Below are 20,009 nucleotides of genomic sequence, written 5' to 3'. Positions count from 1 at the left end.
TTGGAAATTATAATTGATGCATTCTGAGATAAATTTTATTATTTATTTACACTCATGGAGTATAGTATGGCTGGCATGATATTGAACTTGTATAGTATGGCTAGCATGATATTGAACTGACATTTTCCTCTTGCTACGCATAGTTTAGCGAGATAGTGCGTTCATTAAAGACCTCACCATACATTGCTAGTGTGTTTTTCGTATTGATTGTCAGTATTTTAATCCTTTTTAGCAATTTTTATTTGAAGTAAGTCAGTGAGTAGGATGAAAGATCATGGGGAAATTTAAAACCTACACAGTTGTGTATAATGGAGTTATACTCCAAGAGTGCAACCTCAGTGCAGTGGTGGAACTAGAATTTTTACTAAGAGACTCAAAATATGAAGAAGTAAACACACGAAGAAGCTAACTATATAGGGGGATTCAACATCTACTAAATACACATAAAATATAATTTTAACCTTATATATACAGTATAATTTTCTGAAAGAAATCCCTTGCTTCCACCTGGCTACGCCTGCCTCAGTGGGAGCATTTTCGCATTGATAAACAAGACGGCTTAACAGGTAGTGTCTACTCCATTTGCTTATGATACTCTTACTCTATACAATGTTCTTGGATAATTACAATTTATCTTACAATAAGGAGTATAAAGGAGGGATATATTAAAAAAATTGTGGTGAAATGAATCTAATTGAGTAGCGAACGCAGCCGGATTCTCTTTCTTATTATAGAGTTATTAATATGTCAAAGGAGTAGTTGCATTATTAATCAACAAAATCTTTCGATAGATTTCTGTTCCAGTGTGTTCTCTTTTCTTTATATTTTTGTAGTATACATTTGTCATATTCAGTTAATTTGGTGCTACTAATTCGATAGGTATAATGTCTTGCAATTTTTCAGGTAGTGGCTGCAACTTGCAGTACTTGAAATAATTGACCACCCACGATTGGATGGATAATTAGTCAGGCGTCGGTCTGTTGTACTTACGTTTTCTTTCTTAGCCTACAGCCATCTAGAATATGTTAGAATATTGCCTTCGCAGGAGTAGTGGTTTAATTTTACAACTGTCATTTTAGTTATACATTTATTTTTACAAAAAAAAAATGGATAATAAAATATCAGAGACTTTTTGTGTGTCTGTTCTTTTATTTAGATCTTAACTGATCATAAGAGGATTATTTTTTCTCAACCATAAAGGGCGTGGTTGGATGATGAATGCATCAATCATTTATCAGAGGTTTTAATTCAAGTTTTGAGAATGGATAATTTCTGGACCGACTCTTACAAAAATTTGAATTAGTCGGACCAAAACTGTTCAAACACAATATTTTTTTTGGACAAGAATTACAAAAGCTGTGATCGGACACATGACGAGTGACTGATGGTTACTGCATGAGAAAAAAAATCTTGAGTAATTTTTTACATGTGCAATGCAGCGCGTCGGTAGTGAGAGTAAGAAAAGTCTGCACACAATATTTTGAATGTCTCACAACTCACTAAGTAAAGCGTAAAAAGAAGGAAAAAAGGAGAAGCAAATGTTAATCCAAGTATGTTTACAACCTTCCATTGCATCTTTAATACTCCTTTTGGTGGTAGTTGCTACATTGAGAACTTAATAAGAAGATGCATTGTGAGACATGTAATGTCAGTGCTACACTTCAAATCAAAATAATCAGGCTATCTAGTAAGTGGTAGCTATGCTTACCCAACTTAACCCGTCATAAATAATACTTCTTCCTTTCCATTTTGTTTTACACTATTTTCTGATTAGCCCATTTAAAAGTAATGATACAAACATTGACATGTTTAAGACCACATGTTTCAATAGTTTTTCAACCACATAAATGTTAATGACATATTTAAGATCTCCCTCCATATGACAAGAGTGAATTGGCAAACGAGTCCTACCGGTAGATTAAAGCTTAGTAATTCGGATGGTAACAGTGGCAACCATCAAAAGAATGCTGAGATTGGAGGAATTAATAGGTATAGAAATGGAGAAATCATCGTGGATTCATGGTATTTGCCAAATCCGTCCGTTATAACATTGCTTGAACTTCCTATCCCTTATATAAAAATTGTCTATCATGTCACATATTTTATACCGAAAAGGCTCAAATATGTCATCCAACTATCAAAAATGGCTCATTTATGCCACTCGTCAATAGTTTGGCTCATTTATGCCATCGAACTAGAGGAAATGGCTCATTTATGTCACTCATCAATAGTTTGACTCATTTATGTCATCGTCCGTTACCAAAATGACTCATTCATGCCATATTTCATTAAAGCTGGTTTTACAATACCATATATAACACGTGGCCTCCAACTAGATTATGGTTGTAGGTGGGTAAGGTGTACGGATCGGATTTTTTATTAATTTGGTATTTAAAATTAGGCTGGTTTAATTAAACGACGTAGCCCTCTAATTGGAGGCCACGTGTCATATTTGGTATTATAAAACCGGCGTTAATGAAAAATGGCATGGATGAGTCATTTTGGTAACGGACGATGGCATAAATGAGTCAAACTATTGATGAGTGGCATAAATGAGTCATTTCCTATAGTTCGATGGCAAAAATGAGTCATTTCCTATAGTTCGATGGCATAAATGAGCCAAACTATTGACGAGTGGTATAAATGAACCATTTTCGATAGTTGGATGGCATATTTAAGCCTTTTCCGTATTTTATATTATGTATGTACAAGTGTTAGTTTTCCTTTTTTTTTGAAGAGTCCGGAACCTAAATGACCCGAGCAAAATAAAAGTGACCAAAGTAACCCAAGAAAGCTCACAACGTTCACCATGTACAGGAGGGGTCGTCATTTCTTTTTGACACTAACACAAGTTGTATAGAGATAGCTCACAACGTTCACCATGTACAGGAGGGGTCGTCATTTCTTTTTGACACTAACACAAGTTGTATAGAGATGGTAGTCATCTAGCGCTTCAATAGGAGCATGACACGTCGCTTTTTAAAGTTGAAAATGAAATTTTAACGGATGAGGGATAAATATAATAATTTTAACTGGTGAGGAATAAATATAGCTATAAAATATGAGCGTAGAGGTATATTTGTTGAAAAAGTATAGCGGAGGACAAATATGACTTATTTTCAATAGTAGAGGGAAAAATATGACCCTTTTCCGTTATTTTTTAAATGATGATTTTTGTCTCGACAAACACCAACCAAACGACCCCCGAATTGTAGGTTTTGACGTAGACCACACTGATTCCATCTAGCAACTAAACACAACGGATGATTTCTCCACCCTCTGTCGGAAAAAGATTGATTGATCTGGAGTGCGGTGATCAAAACATAAAACTTCGATTGTACATACATAAACACACGAGAAATACTAAGTCATAATCTATTATAAACTAAAAATATTTAGATGATCATAGTCCACCTAGAAAGTAGAAACAAGTTAAAACTCTCCAAGTAGTAATAGCATCCAATAAAGTAGGACACAGAGTAATTGCCATAATTCCCGCGGTTCATGAATACACCTCATAAATCGAACGAAGCTTCTCACAGCTTTATTATTCTAATTAAACTCATATATGAAAGATACACAAACACAACTATGTAAGCTTCAACTTTATAGAAAAGAAAAGTAAAAAGAATGTCGAGTATGAGTACTATTAAAGTAAAATCGAAGCTGAAAATAAGTCAGAAGCTTCATGGGGTGATTGAAAGCAGAGGGCTCCATTCAAGACTACAAAGATTATCCTTTTGATACAAATCGCACAACTGTGAGTTAGTGACTGCATCCAAACTCAAAACTGGACCTGCAAAACCAATATCTATTAATCAATTAATACAAGAGGACACCACTAACATAAAAGCTTGGTCCATGGAAAATAGATTGCCGCTCTTTAAGCGACAAACATTAGAGGTGCCAAATGGTGAGATAAACTAACTACCAACATAAACAAGCAAAAACTTTGAGAATATAATCAACTAGATTCTTGTCAACTACGTTAAAGGACTGGATTGGAAAAAATAGAAACGACAACTAATAAAAATACTAGTCTCATTACTTGCTATAATTTTAAAGGTTAAAATTCGTAATTTCCTATCTGTTTCATAAGGACTACTCTAAAAATTTTCGCATTGAATTGTTGTGATTTCCATTGTGCGGAAAAGCATGATGGCATATTCCATCTCACATAAACCGATGCCTAAAATCCTACTCCCTCCGTTTCAATTTATATGAACCCATTTGGATATTTAAGAAAAGAGGGAAGGCTTTTGAAAAACTTGTGGTTCAAAATAAGCCTTGAAAATTTGTGTGGCTATAAATCATTCAAAAGTGAATTTGTTTCCAAATTAGGAAAGAGGTCATTCATTTTTGCGGACTAAAGAAATAGTTCAAACAAATTGAAACGAGAGGAGTACTATTAATCAGCATCGTCAAATTCTTTCCTTGGAACTCAAATGTTATCCAAACTGCTTGGTATTTTTTCCAGACAACAGCACTGGATAAGTCCAGATAAAACCTTCTCCCCTGAACTTTTCTTCTTTTCCTCGCAAGATACACCAGGCTACAATCTCGGTATACACTTCCTGTGCAATCAGAGGTACACTAGGTGTAGACACCCCCTTCCCACAAATACACATTTTCTCGTGCAAGGGCTGCAAACGTCTAGGGTAGTATACGAAAAGAATACGCCAAATGTTCACTTCATAGGACTTCATACTGAGTTTATGTATCCCAAGGATCAATACTAAAACACCAAACCAATTTGAAAGATGCACTGGAAGAGTTAAAAAATCAGAATGTAATATAAATCACTGAAATAGCTACAGTAGCGATACAGCCACATAATTGCAAAGTACAAGCAAATAAAACAAGTTTACACCACAACAATTGTGTACACCCTATGTAAGATCACATCAGAGGATGCACATATATTATGTGTATTTAACACCATCCAGGCAAAGATGTTAACCTCTAGCAGTAGGTTAAGCCTTGTATTCATGGACACGCATCCATTTTGTAGACGACCACTTGTTACCTTTAATCACAGGGCACCCACCTAAAACAAGATATACATAACTCTTCTTAGCTGTCAATCAATTAACCATGCTCATGACTCCACAATAAAGTATAGCAATTGAAACTTTGTGAGCTAGAAGATGGGCGTCATTATCCAAATCTGTTTGTATGGAGATTACTCACCATGCAAACTTGATGGATCCAGAGTTGCATCAGGCTTCATGCTCCAGAAAAGCAACGCATCACCCATCTTTGGTTTTACAGAGAGTCCACCTTTTCCACATTCAGATAGTTCATTCCACCAAGGGACCGCACTATAATTTCCCTTTGCAGCTGGGAATACTGTTTCACCCCCTTCTTCAACATCCGACCTGCAGTGCACCAAGAGAATCAACTAAGGATTCCATAAAAATATATTAAGCTTAAACCTCACAGAGCAAAAGTCACTTACAAGTACATTAAAACCGTAGCAATGCGCTGACCTCCATTTTTAGTGTTAAACTCATCAAGAAAGTAATCATAGTGGGGCTCATACTTTTGCCCCACTTCGTAGTGGAGAATTTGAAGACCTTCACCATGCTCTGTATACAGCAGCAGAAACATCAGTGCAAGCGTAGTTTAAGACATTGCACAATGAAAAAGTGTTAAATAGCCCACTGCTGAAAGAGGCAACTTGAGCAAGTTTAGCAGCATCGTCCATACGAAGAACACTGGCTAAGCATGAAGATGATGCATCTCTTTAAGATCCTTTTGAAAAGAAAATTTATGAGCACAAAGTTTCATAGAATCTGTTCTAACTAATTAGTAAGTCTGGCAGGATAGACAAATCATTACATCGAGTTTGGACATAAAATTAAATTCAAACTCATCCAGCCACCATCTCCCAACTCAATGCATAGTAAATCTGCATCCAACAACCGACCAAAAATAACACATCTAACTTTATTTTGGATATTGCATACAGCTCCAGAAATCATGGATAAAACGAAATTAGTACATTATTTGGTTGCAAATATAGGGCTCTTTCTCCTGGAGCTCCAAAGGAGCATTCCCTCTTAGAGTAAAACTAATTTAGCATACTGAAACTCCTAACAAATATATCACGTATCTTCTGCTATTACTGGTGACATCAAAGAAACCTGCCTTATTTGATATTTCCATATCTTGTGGAAAAATTGTGTTACTTCCTCGAGACCCAATTTGTTTTGGCATAGTTTAACCGGACATGGGTTTAAATAAGTAAAAAGACTCCTGACAGATAAGCTAAATATGAATAAAATATCAGAATTACCATTATACCAAGCAATCTGTCTCGTATAAGATGGAGTAACAAGTCAAGTCAATGGAAAATGAGAATGTATAATTTTTAGTTTCTAAAAATGAAAGGTGCCGGGATGGACAAAAAGAAAAACAATAATAATAACAACAAACCCAGTGTAATCCGACAAGTGGGTTCTGGAGAGGGTAGTGTGTAAGCAGACCTAACCCCTACCTTGTGGAGGTAGAGAGGTTGTTTTCCATAGACCCTCAGCTCAAATAAAGAAAAGGAAAGCATTGAAAAGGACAAAAAAGAATAGTGCAAAAAAATTAGTGACAGAGAGAGTACATTAGATAACACCATTAAATAGAGTTCATTAAGAGAGGAAGAGCTAACCGGTGAACTAGAAAAAAACATTTTCAGACACCCCAAAGCTTTATTAAATAATTATTCTTTCCATAACAGTTAGAGGGAAAATAGATCCTTCAGTAATAAGAGACATATTCATTCAGTTACTCCATACCTGCTGGTATGAAGGTGAAATCTGCAATCCTTTTCTCAATATCCCTGATCACCTTATCACGTCCTCTTGCAAGAAATGTTCCAGAGCTGGTTCGGACCCTGGGAGGTAGGGAATAGCAGGAGCAAAGAATTAGAGAATCAACTACGGTTATATCTCCATAATCCTCAGTAATACAACCTAGCTTTACAAGCCCACGGTATGCAAATAATATGCTTACCTGCTGTCCATACTCTTGCCAGTAGCACTATCTACAACACTTGACTTTTGCATGTGAGGCTTGGCAAGACTAATCAGATACTCACATTCCTCCTTGGACTGCCAAAGAGAAAACAATGAAATTAGAGTCTTTACTCCTTAGGTCAATGAATCCGATGGATAGCAGCAAATATATCGATCAATAGATCAAGCTCTAGATATGCGACATGAAAACACCAGTATCAATATTCAGAATTGGAAAAGAAATTTCGACAAGGTCAGACTTTTAATTAAACTGAAAACTTCCATATGAGCACAATTTTTATTGAATTTTGTTTTTCTTTTTCCGCCATATGCTAAGCAATAGAATCTGATATCAAATTCAGCTTGATGTGTTCACAAACTAATAATCCCTCCGTCCCAATTTATTTGACAGTTTTCACTTCTCAAGATTCAAACTGTATGAATTTTGACCAACATTTTAAAATGTATTTTCATTATATTCACATGAGAAGAATTGCATCTATCAGTACTTTTCCGGTGGTTTTTTGAATATTTAAATTTTAATTTAAAAAATTGAGTTGATCCAATCCAATTTAGCTTCGAAAATTAGTCAAATTGGCTCTCAATAAGTGAAAAATGACACATCAATTGGGACAGAGTGAGTATTTGGTAAAACAACCGTCGCATATACAAAGCATTTCTTATTTTCTACAAACTGAGGCATAACTATAAGCATCAAATTCACAAAGAAATTTAGCTCTGAGATAACTAGTAGCAATAGAAGCTTCCATAAACACAACGTACTGAAAAAAAAAAAAAAATTTAAAACAAATACGAAATCTTTAAGAGAGATACCAAGAAGTTATGGTAAACATAGGCTCTTGGTTCCAAAGAAATCACTTCAACCCACTGATCTTTTTTTCCATCGTCATCATCATCTTGTCTGCACCCCAAAACAAAACAAAAAAATTAGCTATCAGATCCCTACACCAATTGCCATAAGAAAAAACAAAAAACAATCAGCAAAATTCAACTCAATTGAATGGTACCTTTGAACAGTGTTGTGTGCTATAGAGCTAAGATCATGTGCTTTCTGAGAACCCTTTGAACTACTAGGAATGGAGATAATTCGGAAAGCAAGAAAAATGAGACCGACAAATGACAACAAAATAAATCCACCAAAGATTAGTGTAGAATTTGAGGATTTTCGAGGCCCAACTCGGGAATGTCTCCCTTTAACTGCCATTACCACTCAAATCTGTAGTAACAATCAAGAATTGAATTTGCAAATCTTGAATTTTTTGAAGATCTGAATAAGACTTTGTTTCAGCTAATGGGACCTGGGATCACAGCTCGTAGGTGTTTTTTTGGTGAAGAAAAACGGTGGGTTTTATTTTCTTTTGATTTGATTTGACTAATTGAAAGGGAAATGGAATTGGATTTTGATATAACAATGTGTTTGCGCTTCCAGACTTTCTGTAATCTGTCCGTGACAGATGGATATGTTACTATACTACTACTACGCGTACTTAAAACTTTGGATTTTTGTGACACTAAAGTTGACCTTTATACTTGACCAAAAAAAATTACTCAATATTTACATTAAATATTAAGTATATATAAATATAAATTATGTGTCTCTTACTTTGATTTTAATTGTTAAAGTTAGCTTATTTATTTTGATATAAATATCAGAGGCAAATAAGTCATATTTATCAAACCTCCCCCCAAATATTTTTCTTTAGATGGTAGACCACTACATTTGCTATTTCCTAACACTACTAGTCAGTAGCACCACACTTTTTTCTTTCAAAAAAAAAAAAAATCTATTAGTTGATGAAACTCAATTCGATGGCTAATTAACTGGCATAAATCAGAAAGAATTAGGGTCCTTAACCATGCTGGTGTAGTGAGGAAACATTCCATGTTTTCTTACCCTCTTTTGAAGGTATATTTACCCAACACATCATGGACTGCTACCTATGGTACTAGTTTTGCTTATTTAAATGAGGGTGAAAGGGAATCATACTTTGAGAGCATTAACAGAGACATCTTTTCAAGGGTAAAGAGCCAAACTTGTCTTAAATAGTTGGGATCATCATTACTGCTATTAACTAGTTCTGTGAGGCCCGTGTCAAACCCAATATATAAAAGTAGATATTTTAATTAAAGAAATATAATTTATGTTAGTAATATTTAAATCTCATATAAGTATATTTTCAATATATAAAAGCAAAACTTTCATTTCACTCCTTTAATATTTTAACTTTCATTTTGATGAAATTATTTACTTCAAATCAAATGCGGAGTCAGAATTTGATACTCATTAGTTCTGGATCCTAATTTTTTTAAAGTTATTTTGTTCATTAATAATCTATACATAGTTAATGAACTTTTAAGACAAATACAAAACTTGTGTAGCGGATGGGGCTGCTCATCCCTTAATTAGGGGGTCACGGGTTCGAACTTGGGTATGAAAAAAATCTTTGGAGGGAGCGGTTTCCCCGAATAGGCGCTACACAATGCGAATTATCTGGATTATTCGGGCTCAAATGCGGAAACCGGGCACCGGATAGAAAACCAAAAAACAGGAAAAATGAGGTAGAAGGTTCGACAGTTTTCGAAAAGTAGACCTTAAGAACAAAAAGTAAATTTGATTTTAAAAAATAAATTAGGACCTAGAAATAATTAATTAAAAAATTTGACATTTTATTGAAAGCTTTTGTGAGGACTACAAAAGCCTCTTAGTTGTCCCTTATATATAATAGTAATATTTATTTTGAACTAAGTATAAAAGTTAAAAATATTGCTCTATAATATAAAACTAAGGGAGTAAAGAGAAAAAGAAAACCACAAAAAATTATTACAATATCAGTATACAAATTAAAGAGGGAATGAACTCAAGAAAAATAATTGGTGTTAAGAATTGGGAATAACCAACCAAAATGCAACAATTGGAATACACTTGGTAATGTGAGGACTATAAAATTTGCATATTCTCCATTATATATAAGTATAATATCATCGTTAACGCGTGAACTGAATATTGCCTAGAACAGGCTTTGGGATAATTATATCTCTGATTAATAAAGAATTCTCAATCTCTGAGTCAGTAAGTTGCACTAAATAACTGAGAACAAATTTACAGTTGTCAAAGACTTTGCTGAACATAGTGGAAAAATCGTGCTTCATATATATGTATAACAAAATAACGCGTCTCTTGAATGGAACAGTGTTTATTTTACTGACTATCTAAAGTCAACGTTATTACATCGAAACTAGGAGGTAATTAGCTGACAGTGAACCAAGCTGGAATCATTAGCTAATAGTAACTGCTTACCAAACTAAGTAGTACGGAGTAATAATTAAAGGTAAACCCAATTTCTTTTATCAAATCTTATGTAGTTAATTTGCAGAATTTCTAGTCTCAAGTCTCAACTACCATCCTCAGCCTAACTCGTTTGAAAAGTATGAAGCGCAATTTTGTCGCTGCTCAAGGATATAGGTCCCAAGTTGGATTTAATTGACTAGTGAGCTAAAAAAAAGACTATTAGTGTAGTTTAACCCGTTATAATAGGTTATTTTTTTTTTTTTTTTTTTTTTTGGGGGACTAGATAATATCATTTGAAAAGAAGCTTAAGTAGCAATAAATTATTGTTCAAAATAGTAATTCCACATATTATGCCCCATTCCCCAATCATATGTTCGGATGTGAGAAGACAGTTACGTGTAGTTACATATTTTTAAATGACCAGATAGTGTAAGTGTTTTTGCATGTCCTTAACTCACGATGGCTTTGCTAATGCAGACTAAATCACAATAGTATCATCTGGTAAAAATAGCAGCATATATAATTCTGTTCTGCAATGACTTGATGAATTGAAAGCTGAATAGATCGAGCATCCAACAATAGAACCATTATTTGTTAACACCAGTTTTCACACAAAGTCACAAACCCAATACAACAATTTCAATCATATGACACTTCCTCTAATTTGAGGATCACACTTAACAAACAATGATATACGCATACATGAAATATATATGACTGAGTGAACGGCTTGAATTGTCTAGAAGATCCCAAAAGTGGTCGTAACTGGTGGAGGTGGAGCCTTGTAGCAATATAGTTGCGGAATATAAGTGGAGCCATGGCGTTCCATGGACTTCAAAGCAGGCTGGTTTAAATATGCATATTTGCTCTTCGTCCACCTGCAAGTCCCAAATAAATATATGTGAGCCTGCTTGTTTGACTAATTGAAAGTAGCTGATAAGCACCAAGTACTGAAATTGATTTCATCAATAAGTAGTTATGTCTCACTTTGTTAAAAGTTTCTACTACTTACCAGTCCTTTATACCAACTCTCTTATCCTTCACGTTGTCTTGAGTTTCAGAGATGTTCTCAGCTACCTTCTCATTCTCCTTATCATACTCATACAAGGAATCCACGAAATGTTTGTAGTCCTCCTCCTTAAATACAACGGACAATATGTAAAGAACTTAATTATTAGAAATATGAACTCTAAATCAAATATGAATTAGGACATAAGTATTTCCTTTGATCACGGATGGGCTCTGTACTTTGTACACCGGTTGCCAGTAGCAGGTTACAGAGCAACATATAGAGTTGTCAATTGACCAAATTCATCTAAATAGTGCAGCATTGGGACAAGGAGACAAAAGGGCGAATAAAAGTTTAGTCATAGTCATTAGCTATAGTTATCAAAGTGCAACTTATAGATCTCTTTAAAGATTCAAGAGGGCGAAATGGTATCTTTCCTAACTTATTTTATATTTCTATTGACCCAGAAAATAATAAGGGAATAGATATTCATCAAAAACTTTTCTTATCATCCCGTGTGGTAGTGGCCTGCTGGTCCCATATATAATAATGCAACGTAATAAGCTTTGCTTATGGGCATAGAAGTCTAGCAGTCATCTATCAATTAAATATTATTATTGGCCTTCGGTTGAATATGACTTTTAAGGAATCTTACTGATAGGAGTATACGCAAAGAAAGTGGAGCACTCAATATTTCTTACTATTATCTATCCGAAGTATGGCAAAGTTGCAAAGCTATGGTGTGATTTGACATACCTCCCCCTTTCTATGACTATGCTTTATCAAAAGATTTATGGCAAGCAAGACATGGATCAGGATAAGGAACGACCGAACGACGTAATTTACTATTTTCCTAACGTTTTTCACAAAGAGCATGTATATTCATCAATAAAAAAAATTACGAATTCTTGCGTATTAACTTCTTTCATAAATTGATATGAAACTTTACCGAGAGATTGCGCGCCCTGATTCTGGCTGCAGCTTTGATGGCATCAAGGAAGTGCTCTTCTTCAGTTTTGCGCTTCTGTTTCCAATACTTAGCAATCTCCTGTTTGGTCAGGCTTGGTGTTGCCAATTTCCTGCTAAGAAGAAACCTCGATGCTGGTGGTGGTGGTGGAGGTGGTGGAGCAATCTTCTTCGACTTTTTTCCATCAGTTACACTCTTACCTTCCCTTTGCTTCATGTTTTTCAATAGATTCTTGCCGGATTTAGAAGTTTGAGCTTTCAAGATTATGAGATGATGAGGAATATAAACTTTCAAGCCTTCAATATGACTATAAGTGGAGACCTCTCAGCAGAACTTTCTTTTTTCTCGTGTAGGGACTGATTTTAGACTAGTTGGTCCAGACCACCATAACAAGAAACAAAGATCAGAAAGGAGAAATTGACTAGTAGGTAAAATCAAAGTTTCAGTAACATTAGAAACTTGTTTGGGACCAGATGTTGGCGGACTTACAGGTTTTGATGTACGATAGAGTAGGCAAATAACATGGATTAGCCAGAGAGATATGCTGCAGAAATTGCTGATACTTGAGCTAGACGCCTTTGAAAACTTTGAAGGAAACTTTAAGCTTTGATATATATTTACGATAAATGTCAATAGAATATAACCCTGATAGAAGGCTTCTAAGCCACTTTATAATTAACTAAGAAAGCGGCCTTCCTTATGTCAGCAATTTGGCGGGACGTTATCAGTTAACCACCGTAGTCTTGTCTTCTTGTGTGCGTCTATGCTGCAACTTTCTTCTGAAAAGCAACATTGTTTCCATCGGAACTTTAGCGCTAGAATGAAATTGGACGGCCATTTTTTACAATCCCTCAGAATTAAAAAAAAAAAAAAATTAATGTTGCACGCTTTCCCTCCCACTCTCAAGAAAATTTAGAATAGAACAACTACTTCAAATTCATTTCAATTATATGTTAAATCCTCCCTACCTTGTACACTTTACCCCCTCCTCGGGCATTGAAGGATTTCTATGGGTATGTTGATGTTGTTGTTAAATCTCTCAAGAGATACTTATTCTTAAACGTTAAGATATCTGAAGATTAAACAAAAAAAGAACAATAAATCTTTATAGGTAATCTTCTTGTATTCAAAGTGTAAAGCATTACGAGGGACCATTTCCTAATTGAGAACTTATCCTCTCACAGTAACTCTAATTAACTTTGTTAGCAATTTTGCCAGAATTACTGAAAATAACCTTGAATACGATTATGCAGTGATTGAAGTGACAATCAGAGAAATGATCACCAAACATTCTGATATATCAGCTGTTTAATTGAAATAGTCCCAAATTCAATTGATACCATTGGATGGTTCCTGATGGGCCAACATAAGCAACCATATGCACCAGTAGTGTCTATAATTGTCGGTGGCCAACACAATTTTCTTGTCAGTACTGTGGCTTGTTGAATTTCACGTTCAACTAGTCCTAGTCTCTTGCACTTGCCAATCCTTCATACCAACAACTCTTTTTTCCTTCTTGTTCTCTTTATTTTTGGTGCAGTTCTGAGTTACTATTTCACTCTCCTTATCATGATTATCCTCCTTCAGGACTCATCAAGGTATTTGCACTTTACAGTCCTTAAAGTTAAAGGAGACAATATGAAAGAAAGTTAATTAGAACTGCTGGGCCAAAATCAATCTCAGGACGCCTCTTTCATTTTTCTCTATTGCTTTTGATAATCAAATATTAAAACCACATAGAGATAAATCATTCTCCTGATGACGAGATGGGGCTCTATTTTTACTCCAGTTGCCAGTATTAGATGATAGGCAAGATGACTCGTGTTCTCACTTTTTCCTGTCAAAACTCCTATTTAGCACAATTTCTACATTCATCTTGACAGTTCAAATCACACTAATGCATAGATTGAGTCGATGAGGAAGAAAGGGAGACAAAAAAAAAAAAATCAAAAGAGTAGCTTAAGCATCTCTTCTTCCAGCTTCAAAAAAGATTCAAGAGAGAGAAAATAACAAGGTATACTCATCCAACATATTTTTTTCATTCCACGTTATTGTGGCCCAACCAGCCAATGAGAAAACAAATTTATAAAAATGCAACCTAGATTGCTTTTGCTTACTGGGGCAGATATATAGAATAATAACTTAATGAACATCTACTATTGCATTGTCCTTCAAATTATTATAATTGGCCCACTGGATCAATTTGACTTTCTAAGGAATCTTATTAGGAGGATACACGGAGAAAATTTAGCCCTCAATAGTTTTCGTTTCTATTCTAAGATGGAAAAGTTGTAGAGTAAGTTATAAATTGTATGATTTGACTGATCTCCTACCCCTAAATGCCTTACTTTACAATATAAAAAAAAATTATACCAATCAGGGCAAGGCATAGGATGAGGAATCCTTGACAGATGGGAAGCAAATCCTAGCTGATAGGTGTTAAACAAATGATAAGCAGGACAAAAGACCCTTAAATAATCAACAACCTGAATTCTGAACGAATTAGCAGAATGTTATCCCTATAGGCATCACCTAGGTGAATGTACGATGATTCATCAATCAAAATTTACTCATCTGTAAGTTCTAATGACATCTTTAATGAAATTGATATGAAACCTCACCAAGAGATTGGCTGCCCCGTTTCGAGCTGCAGCCTTAAATGGAGATCAAGTGATCTTGCGCAGTCTTGGGCTTCTGCTTCCAATATTTTAGCAATCTCCTTATTTGTCAGGCTTGCCGCGGCCATCGGCTCAACTGACAGTTCCCTGCAAGGAAAAACCTCCATGCTTTGTAGTCATAGTGGTAGTGAAGGTGGTGCAGGGGTCTTCTTTAACTTTTTACCAGCAGCCATACAATCAACTGCACTCCGCTTCATTTCAGAGTCCAAGTGACTATTACTCAATAGCATTCTCGTTGAATTTAGATCTCTTGCTGAACTCCTGTCTCTGGTGTTTTGAGCTTCTCCACACTCATCATTTCATATTATTGAAAGCCCGAAATTTTGTTTTGGATTTTCTGAGAACTGAATTTGGAAACTCAAAGGTTTTGGTTAGTAGCTATTGATCAAATAAAACTTTCAAACCTTACAGCAAGCTAGGTTGAGACTCCTCCCAGGAGCACTTTTTCTTCTGAATAGGACTGATTTAGAATAGATGATCCACCATACGCAGACAAAAATCAGACACAGAATTTAACTGGTAGACACAAGCATAAGGGTGCCTTAAGATTTTAGAATATTGGAAATTATGTTGGAGCCGATGCTGGAGGACTTACAGGTTTGATGTTCAAAAGAGTAGGCACATAACATGGATTAGCCAGCGAGCCATACTACAGAAGCTACAATTGAGCTACAGACCTCTAAACATGAATCTGGGAAACTTCCAGAAATCTTTGGAGTCAATGTCAGAAGAATATGTCATTGATCAAGACCTCTAAACGACTAGCTTAATTTACTAATAAAACAGACATCATAATCCTTAGTTCAGCAGTTCGGTATGATTTCACCAATTAACTAGATGATATAATCACCACCATGTTGTTCTTTTTTGTGTCTTGCTACCTGTTCCCTTTGCTAAGCAACAGTGAACACCATCTCATTACCGGGTCGAGTTAGAATGCTAGGAATGATATTGGTGTCAGAAATTTATGAATGTAGCGGGGCCAGTGGGCAATATGCACAATCTCTTCGATCAAGAAACTTTAACATAGCTTGCCTTCCCTCAACATAAATTTATAAATTTATATACATAAAACAAAAGGAAAAAGAAGTTTTAAATGACTCTTGTCCAGTCATAATCGTAACAGTTACACCAATTGCCTCAGTCAGTACATTTCTGCATCAGGATCTCTTTAAGTTACAACTACTAAGATCAACCTTGGGTATAATTTTTATCTTCCTCCTCTCCAACCCCCCCACCCCAACCAAAACATTTCCTGATACGATGTTTCTTTTCTCAGCACAAACATACCCAAAGGCACATGCTTGAACTTAATGTTCATTATCAAGATAAATATATAGAAGCTTTTCCCCCTGGGAAAGGGAGGAACCACCGATCTTCAACCTCCATCAGTTGGCTTATAATTACATCTTTGAAAGATCCAGATAAGATGACTAATAATTTGGCAAAGCCAATGGTCAGAATAACAACATAATACTACACCTCAATCTCAATCTAGTTGGGGTCAACTATATGAATCATCGCTATGGATATCGCTTTATTCAGACCCGTCTCAATCCAACATCTAACGTTTTAGGTTCCCTAACACTAAAAGTGCTCTATATTTTCTAATAGAACACAAATCTTCTCAGAAAAATAAATTGTCTCTCCTTCTCCAGAGGACATAGCTCTGAAGGAAAAGGTAGTGGTCTTGTTCTGTCAATATAAACAAAATCTTGACCATCCTTTTTTTATTCATACTACGCTACTGCAACAATGAACCTTTTCCGAACTGCTTTGAAATGCTTTTCCTTGAGCCGAGGGTCTCTCGGAAAACCAGCATCTCTACCTCCCCAAGGTAGGGGTAAGGTCTGCGTACACTCTACCCTCCCCAGACCCACTCGTGGGATTACACTGGATATGTAGGTGTTGTTGTAATCAGAAAATGCATCATCAACTATTCTATATAAGCTACATGGAGGTAGCATTCCTCATAAGATGAATTACAAGGAGAAAGTCTTTAACAAGACCATAAAATAGCATAATAAGTAGGCAAATTATTGTTACATTCATATGTGTGACCTCAAAAAAGAGATTGTGGACAAACATCTTTAATGTTGAGTGCTAAAGCAGTAAGGATTTAACGACCATAATTGATTTCCTGGAGGCAAAATCAATATATCAGCGCCAAAGGTTGTCATATGGAAGAAGGTCTCACCAGGAAAGCTGCTGCTAATGAGAATGGACAAGGGCCATATGATTGAAAGACAAGGAAGAAACGAAAAGCTACAGAGCAAAAACGTATGCATGGCCATTTGATACAGACTTCCATTGACTACAGTATCAACCTCGTTCTTCAAGGAAAAATCTATAACAAACAGGACAATCACTGACCGTGCCTCTTATCTCCAAGGAAGAAAATTATTGCAATAATCAGAGATGCCAAAATCATTAGAGATGGCCTAAAAATTAGTTGGCACAGTTGTTAATTTACTAGCTTTTTCAGTACAAATCCTAAGGTTATCTACAGGCAGGAGCCTCCCTACATCTAATTATCTAAATCACAAAATTACTTATTAACAAAAGAACATGATATCTTTGAGCCGAGGGTCTATCAGAAACAGTCCCTCTACCTACCATGGTAGGGTACACTCTACCCCACTTGTAGGATTACACTGGATTGTTGTTGTTGTAACAAAAGAACATGATACTGCTACTCAAACTTCTTATCCTAGCAAAACACAAGAAACAGTTCAAAGCATTTAAAGCTCACTAATGCTAAGTTTCGCTCATCCATTGTTCAAAATTCTGATTCTAGCATCAAAACAAAAAATGGTCCTTAGCTTTCATCCTTCTTTTTAAAGGAAATTTTTTAATTCAGCTTCTAAAAACTTCTGTAAAGAAAGTCAAAAAGGTAGTCTTTTTATTCATCCAGTATGAATATTTACACAAAATAAAACAAATAACAAAACCAACATCTGCGACAATCAAAAATCTCTTATGCACAATGTCATACATCTCCTAAGTCCAAATACAAACCCCCAACATCTAGAAATTAGCCAAAAAATAAAAATTGCAACACATGTCAAGTCTCAGTAGTAATCTTCAAAGCCTTATTCTTTAGCCTATACCTTGGTGCTCTAGGAATAACCTGACTAGGCCCAAAATGAAACTGACCCGGACTATCAGTCATGGGTGGCCCATCATCATACACATAACCCACAAGCTTCCCACAATTCATACACATCATCTTGGTCCTTTTCCTCTGGATACCCCAATAATCAAGGGTCTCGAAAAAGGGTCTAATTTTATCTTCTTTCTTGAACTTGAATTTGGATGAATCAATAGCTGAGAAAGATAGAGTACCTTTGTTGCCTGCTTCGAAGTAAAAATCAGGTGGGTAGAGATATGTGGTGTGGAGATTGAAGTTTGTACCGCATTCTTTACAACTGTAGATTGATGCCATGTTTGAATTGAAGGTGAGAGGGTTTGGTGAAGGAAAGGGGTTTTTATGAAGGGCAAATTTTGGGGAAGATGAATTCGATTGTGGAGTGTCAAAACCGCGTCTACATGAATATGGCGAGGCGTTGAAAAGAATCATAATCTAGAAGTTGGGCGGCAACAAGGACTTTTCCTTTCCTTTCGGAAATTGGGTTAAGGTTAAAAAAAGGGTCAAATATACCCCTCTACTTTATTTTATTAATTAAATATATTATTCGTTAGTAAAAGATAATAAACATACCCCTACCATCTTTAAACTTCACACTTATATCTCTATTTGGATAGAAATCCCAAATACTCTCAAATTACCGGATTTCAAAAAAAAATTATTCACCTTTTTTGTTGACATCTCTCGGCAAACCCTGTTAAATCATCATCGTAATTTCTGATTTATCTTATGTATGGAGAAAAAGCAACTCTAAATAATAAAATCTCAAAACTTACTTCAAATTTAATTTTTAAATCCAATTCTAAATTTTGATGCAGTAAATACCAAATTACATCAAGAATTTAAAAAAAAAAAAAAAAGGACAGTGGCAATCGCAGCAGTTATACAATGTCCGAATTCTCGAGGAAAAGGAAGAAGTTGTAAAAGCTGTTGATATCTCATCAAACATAAACGAACTTCCCTTTTTTTAAAAAAAATTCTTGATGTAATTTGGTATTCACTGTCTGTGTTAATTTTTAGAGTTGGATTTAAAGATGAAATTTGAGGTCAGTTTTGGAATTTTATCATTTGGGTGTGTTCTTATTTTTTTCTTTTTTTCTCCATGAAAGAAAATGAAGCTAAAGCTTAATGATGATGATAGGCGGGTCAGGCGGGGCGAGTAAAAAAAAAGGATAATTTTTTTGAAATTGGGTAATTTGAGAGGATTTGGGAATTTCCATTCAAATAAGGGCATAAGTGTGAAGTTTGAAGACACTAAGGGTGTTTTTATTAACTTTTACTAACGGATGATATATTTAACTAATAAAACAAAGTAAAAGAGTATATTTGACTCTTTTCCCTTAAAAAAAATTTAGACAAGTCCTTCCTGAAAAATAAAAGTAAAAAAGAAGTTAAGTAGACGTTTTATTTAAATAAAAAGCGTCAGAAATATACCTCTATTTTGTTTTAAGGGTTAAAAATATATTCCGTTATAATTTTGGGTAATTTATACCCCTATCGTTATGAAAGTTAATAAATATACCCTTCATTTAACGAAAATTCCCAAATTGATTGAAATAACCCGATTTCATTAAAAATAACTCACTCCCATATTTTACCCGTCCCGACCCGCCTCCTAAAATAATCCGGCAATCTCCATCACCAACCAACCACTTCTCTCATTCCCTTTCCTACCACCTACGATTGCCGCCACATTTCCACTACCGCCATTTTTTGTCTCTATTTTTTTGTCTCCCTTTACGAGTCCGGAACCAAAATGCCCCCAAAAAAAATATTTTGAACCAAAATACCCCAACAAAAAAAAAAATATTACCAAACTACCTTTAGCGCAGTAATTTACTGCGCTAAAGTAGTTAACGGGTACAGCTCCGTTAACTGCTATAGCGCAAT

The 20,009-nt window shown here is 35.2% G+C and overlaps 3 protein-coding genes across 5 annotated transcripts; all 3 read right to left on the bottom strand.

The window, feature by feature from the left end:
• Window positions 1-3,447: 3,447 nt before the first annotated feature.
• On the bottom strand, window positions 3,448-8,420 carry LOC132046393 (probable prolyl 4-hydroxylase 10). Of its 2 annotated transcripts, none has more exons than XM_059437015.1 (8): window positions 8,036-8,420; window positions 7,842-7,929; window positions 7,006-7,103; window positions 6,789-6,886; window positions 5,459-5,588; window positions 5,191-5,378; window positions 4,961-5,047; window positions 3,448-3,811 (listed from the first exon to the last, which is right to left on the bottom strand). In XM_059437015.1, the coding sequence occupies exons 1-7, from the start codon at window positions 8,230-8,232 to the stop codon at window positions 4,974-4,976; spliced, it is 873 nt and encodes a 290-aa protein (XP_059292998.1). In that variant the 5' UTR covers window positions 8,233-8,420; the 3' UTR covers window positions 3,448-3,811; window positions 4,961-4,973. The 2 variants fall into 2 exon arrangements, with proteins under 2 accessions (XP_059292998.1, XP_059292997.1); XM_059437014.1 differs by having other exon boundaries at window positions 3,448-3,796; window positions 8,036-8,419.
• A 2,468-nt stretch (window positions 8,421-10,888) lies between these two features.
• LOC132046392 (uncharacterized) lies at window positions 10,889-12,922 on the bottom strand. Of its 2 annotated transcripts, XM_059437013.1 has the most exons (4): window positions 12,783-12,922; window positions 12,276-12,660; window positions 11,330-11,454; window positions 10,889-11,195 (listed from the first exon to the last, which is right to left on the bottom strand). In XM_059437013.1, exons 2-4 carry the CDS (start codon window positions 12,507-12,509, stop codon window positions 11,057-11,059), a joined length of 498 nt encoding a protein of 165 aa, XP_059292996.1. In that variant the 5' UTR covers window positions 12,510-12,660; window positions 12,783-12,922; the 3' UTR covers window positions 10,889-11,056. The 2 variants fall into 2 exon arrangements, with proteins under 2 accessions (XP_059292996.1, XP_059292995.1); XM_059437012.1 differs by having other exon boundaries at window positions 12,276-12,916.
• A 4,920-nt stretch (window positions 12,923-17,842) lies between these two features.
• On the bottom strand, window positions 17,843-18,609 carry LOC132046390 (uncharacterized). The gene has a single exon (XM_059437011.1). The coding sequence runs from the start codon at window positions 18,549-18,551 to the stop codon at window positions 18,036-18,038; it is 516 nt and encodes a 171-aa protein (XP_059292994.1). The 5' UTR covers window positions 18,552-18,609; the 3' UTR covers window positions 17,843-18,035.
• Window positions 18,610-20,009: the final 1,400 nt, after the last annotated feature.

This window comes from Lycium ferocissimum, chromosome 2 (genome assembly GCF_029784015.1).
Source record: "Lycium ferocissimum isolate CSIRO_LF1 chromosome 2, AGI_CSIRO_Lferr_CH_V1, whole genome shotgun sequence".
NCBI classification, from domain to species: Eukaryota; Viridiplantae; Streptophyta; class Magnoliopsida; order Solanales; family Solanaceae; genus Lycium; species Lycium ferocissimum.
The sequence above is the reverse complement of the archived record's forward strand: the minus strand, read 5'-3'. Positions and strand labels throughout refer to the sequence as shown.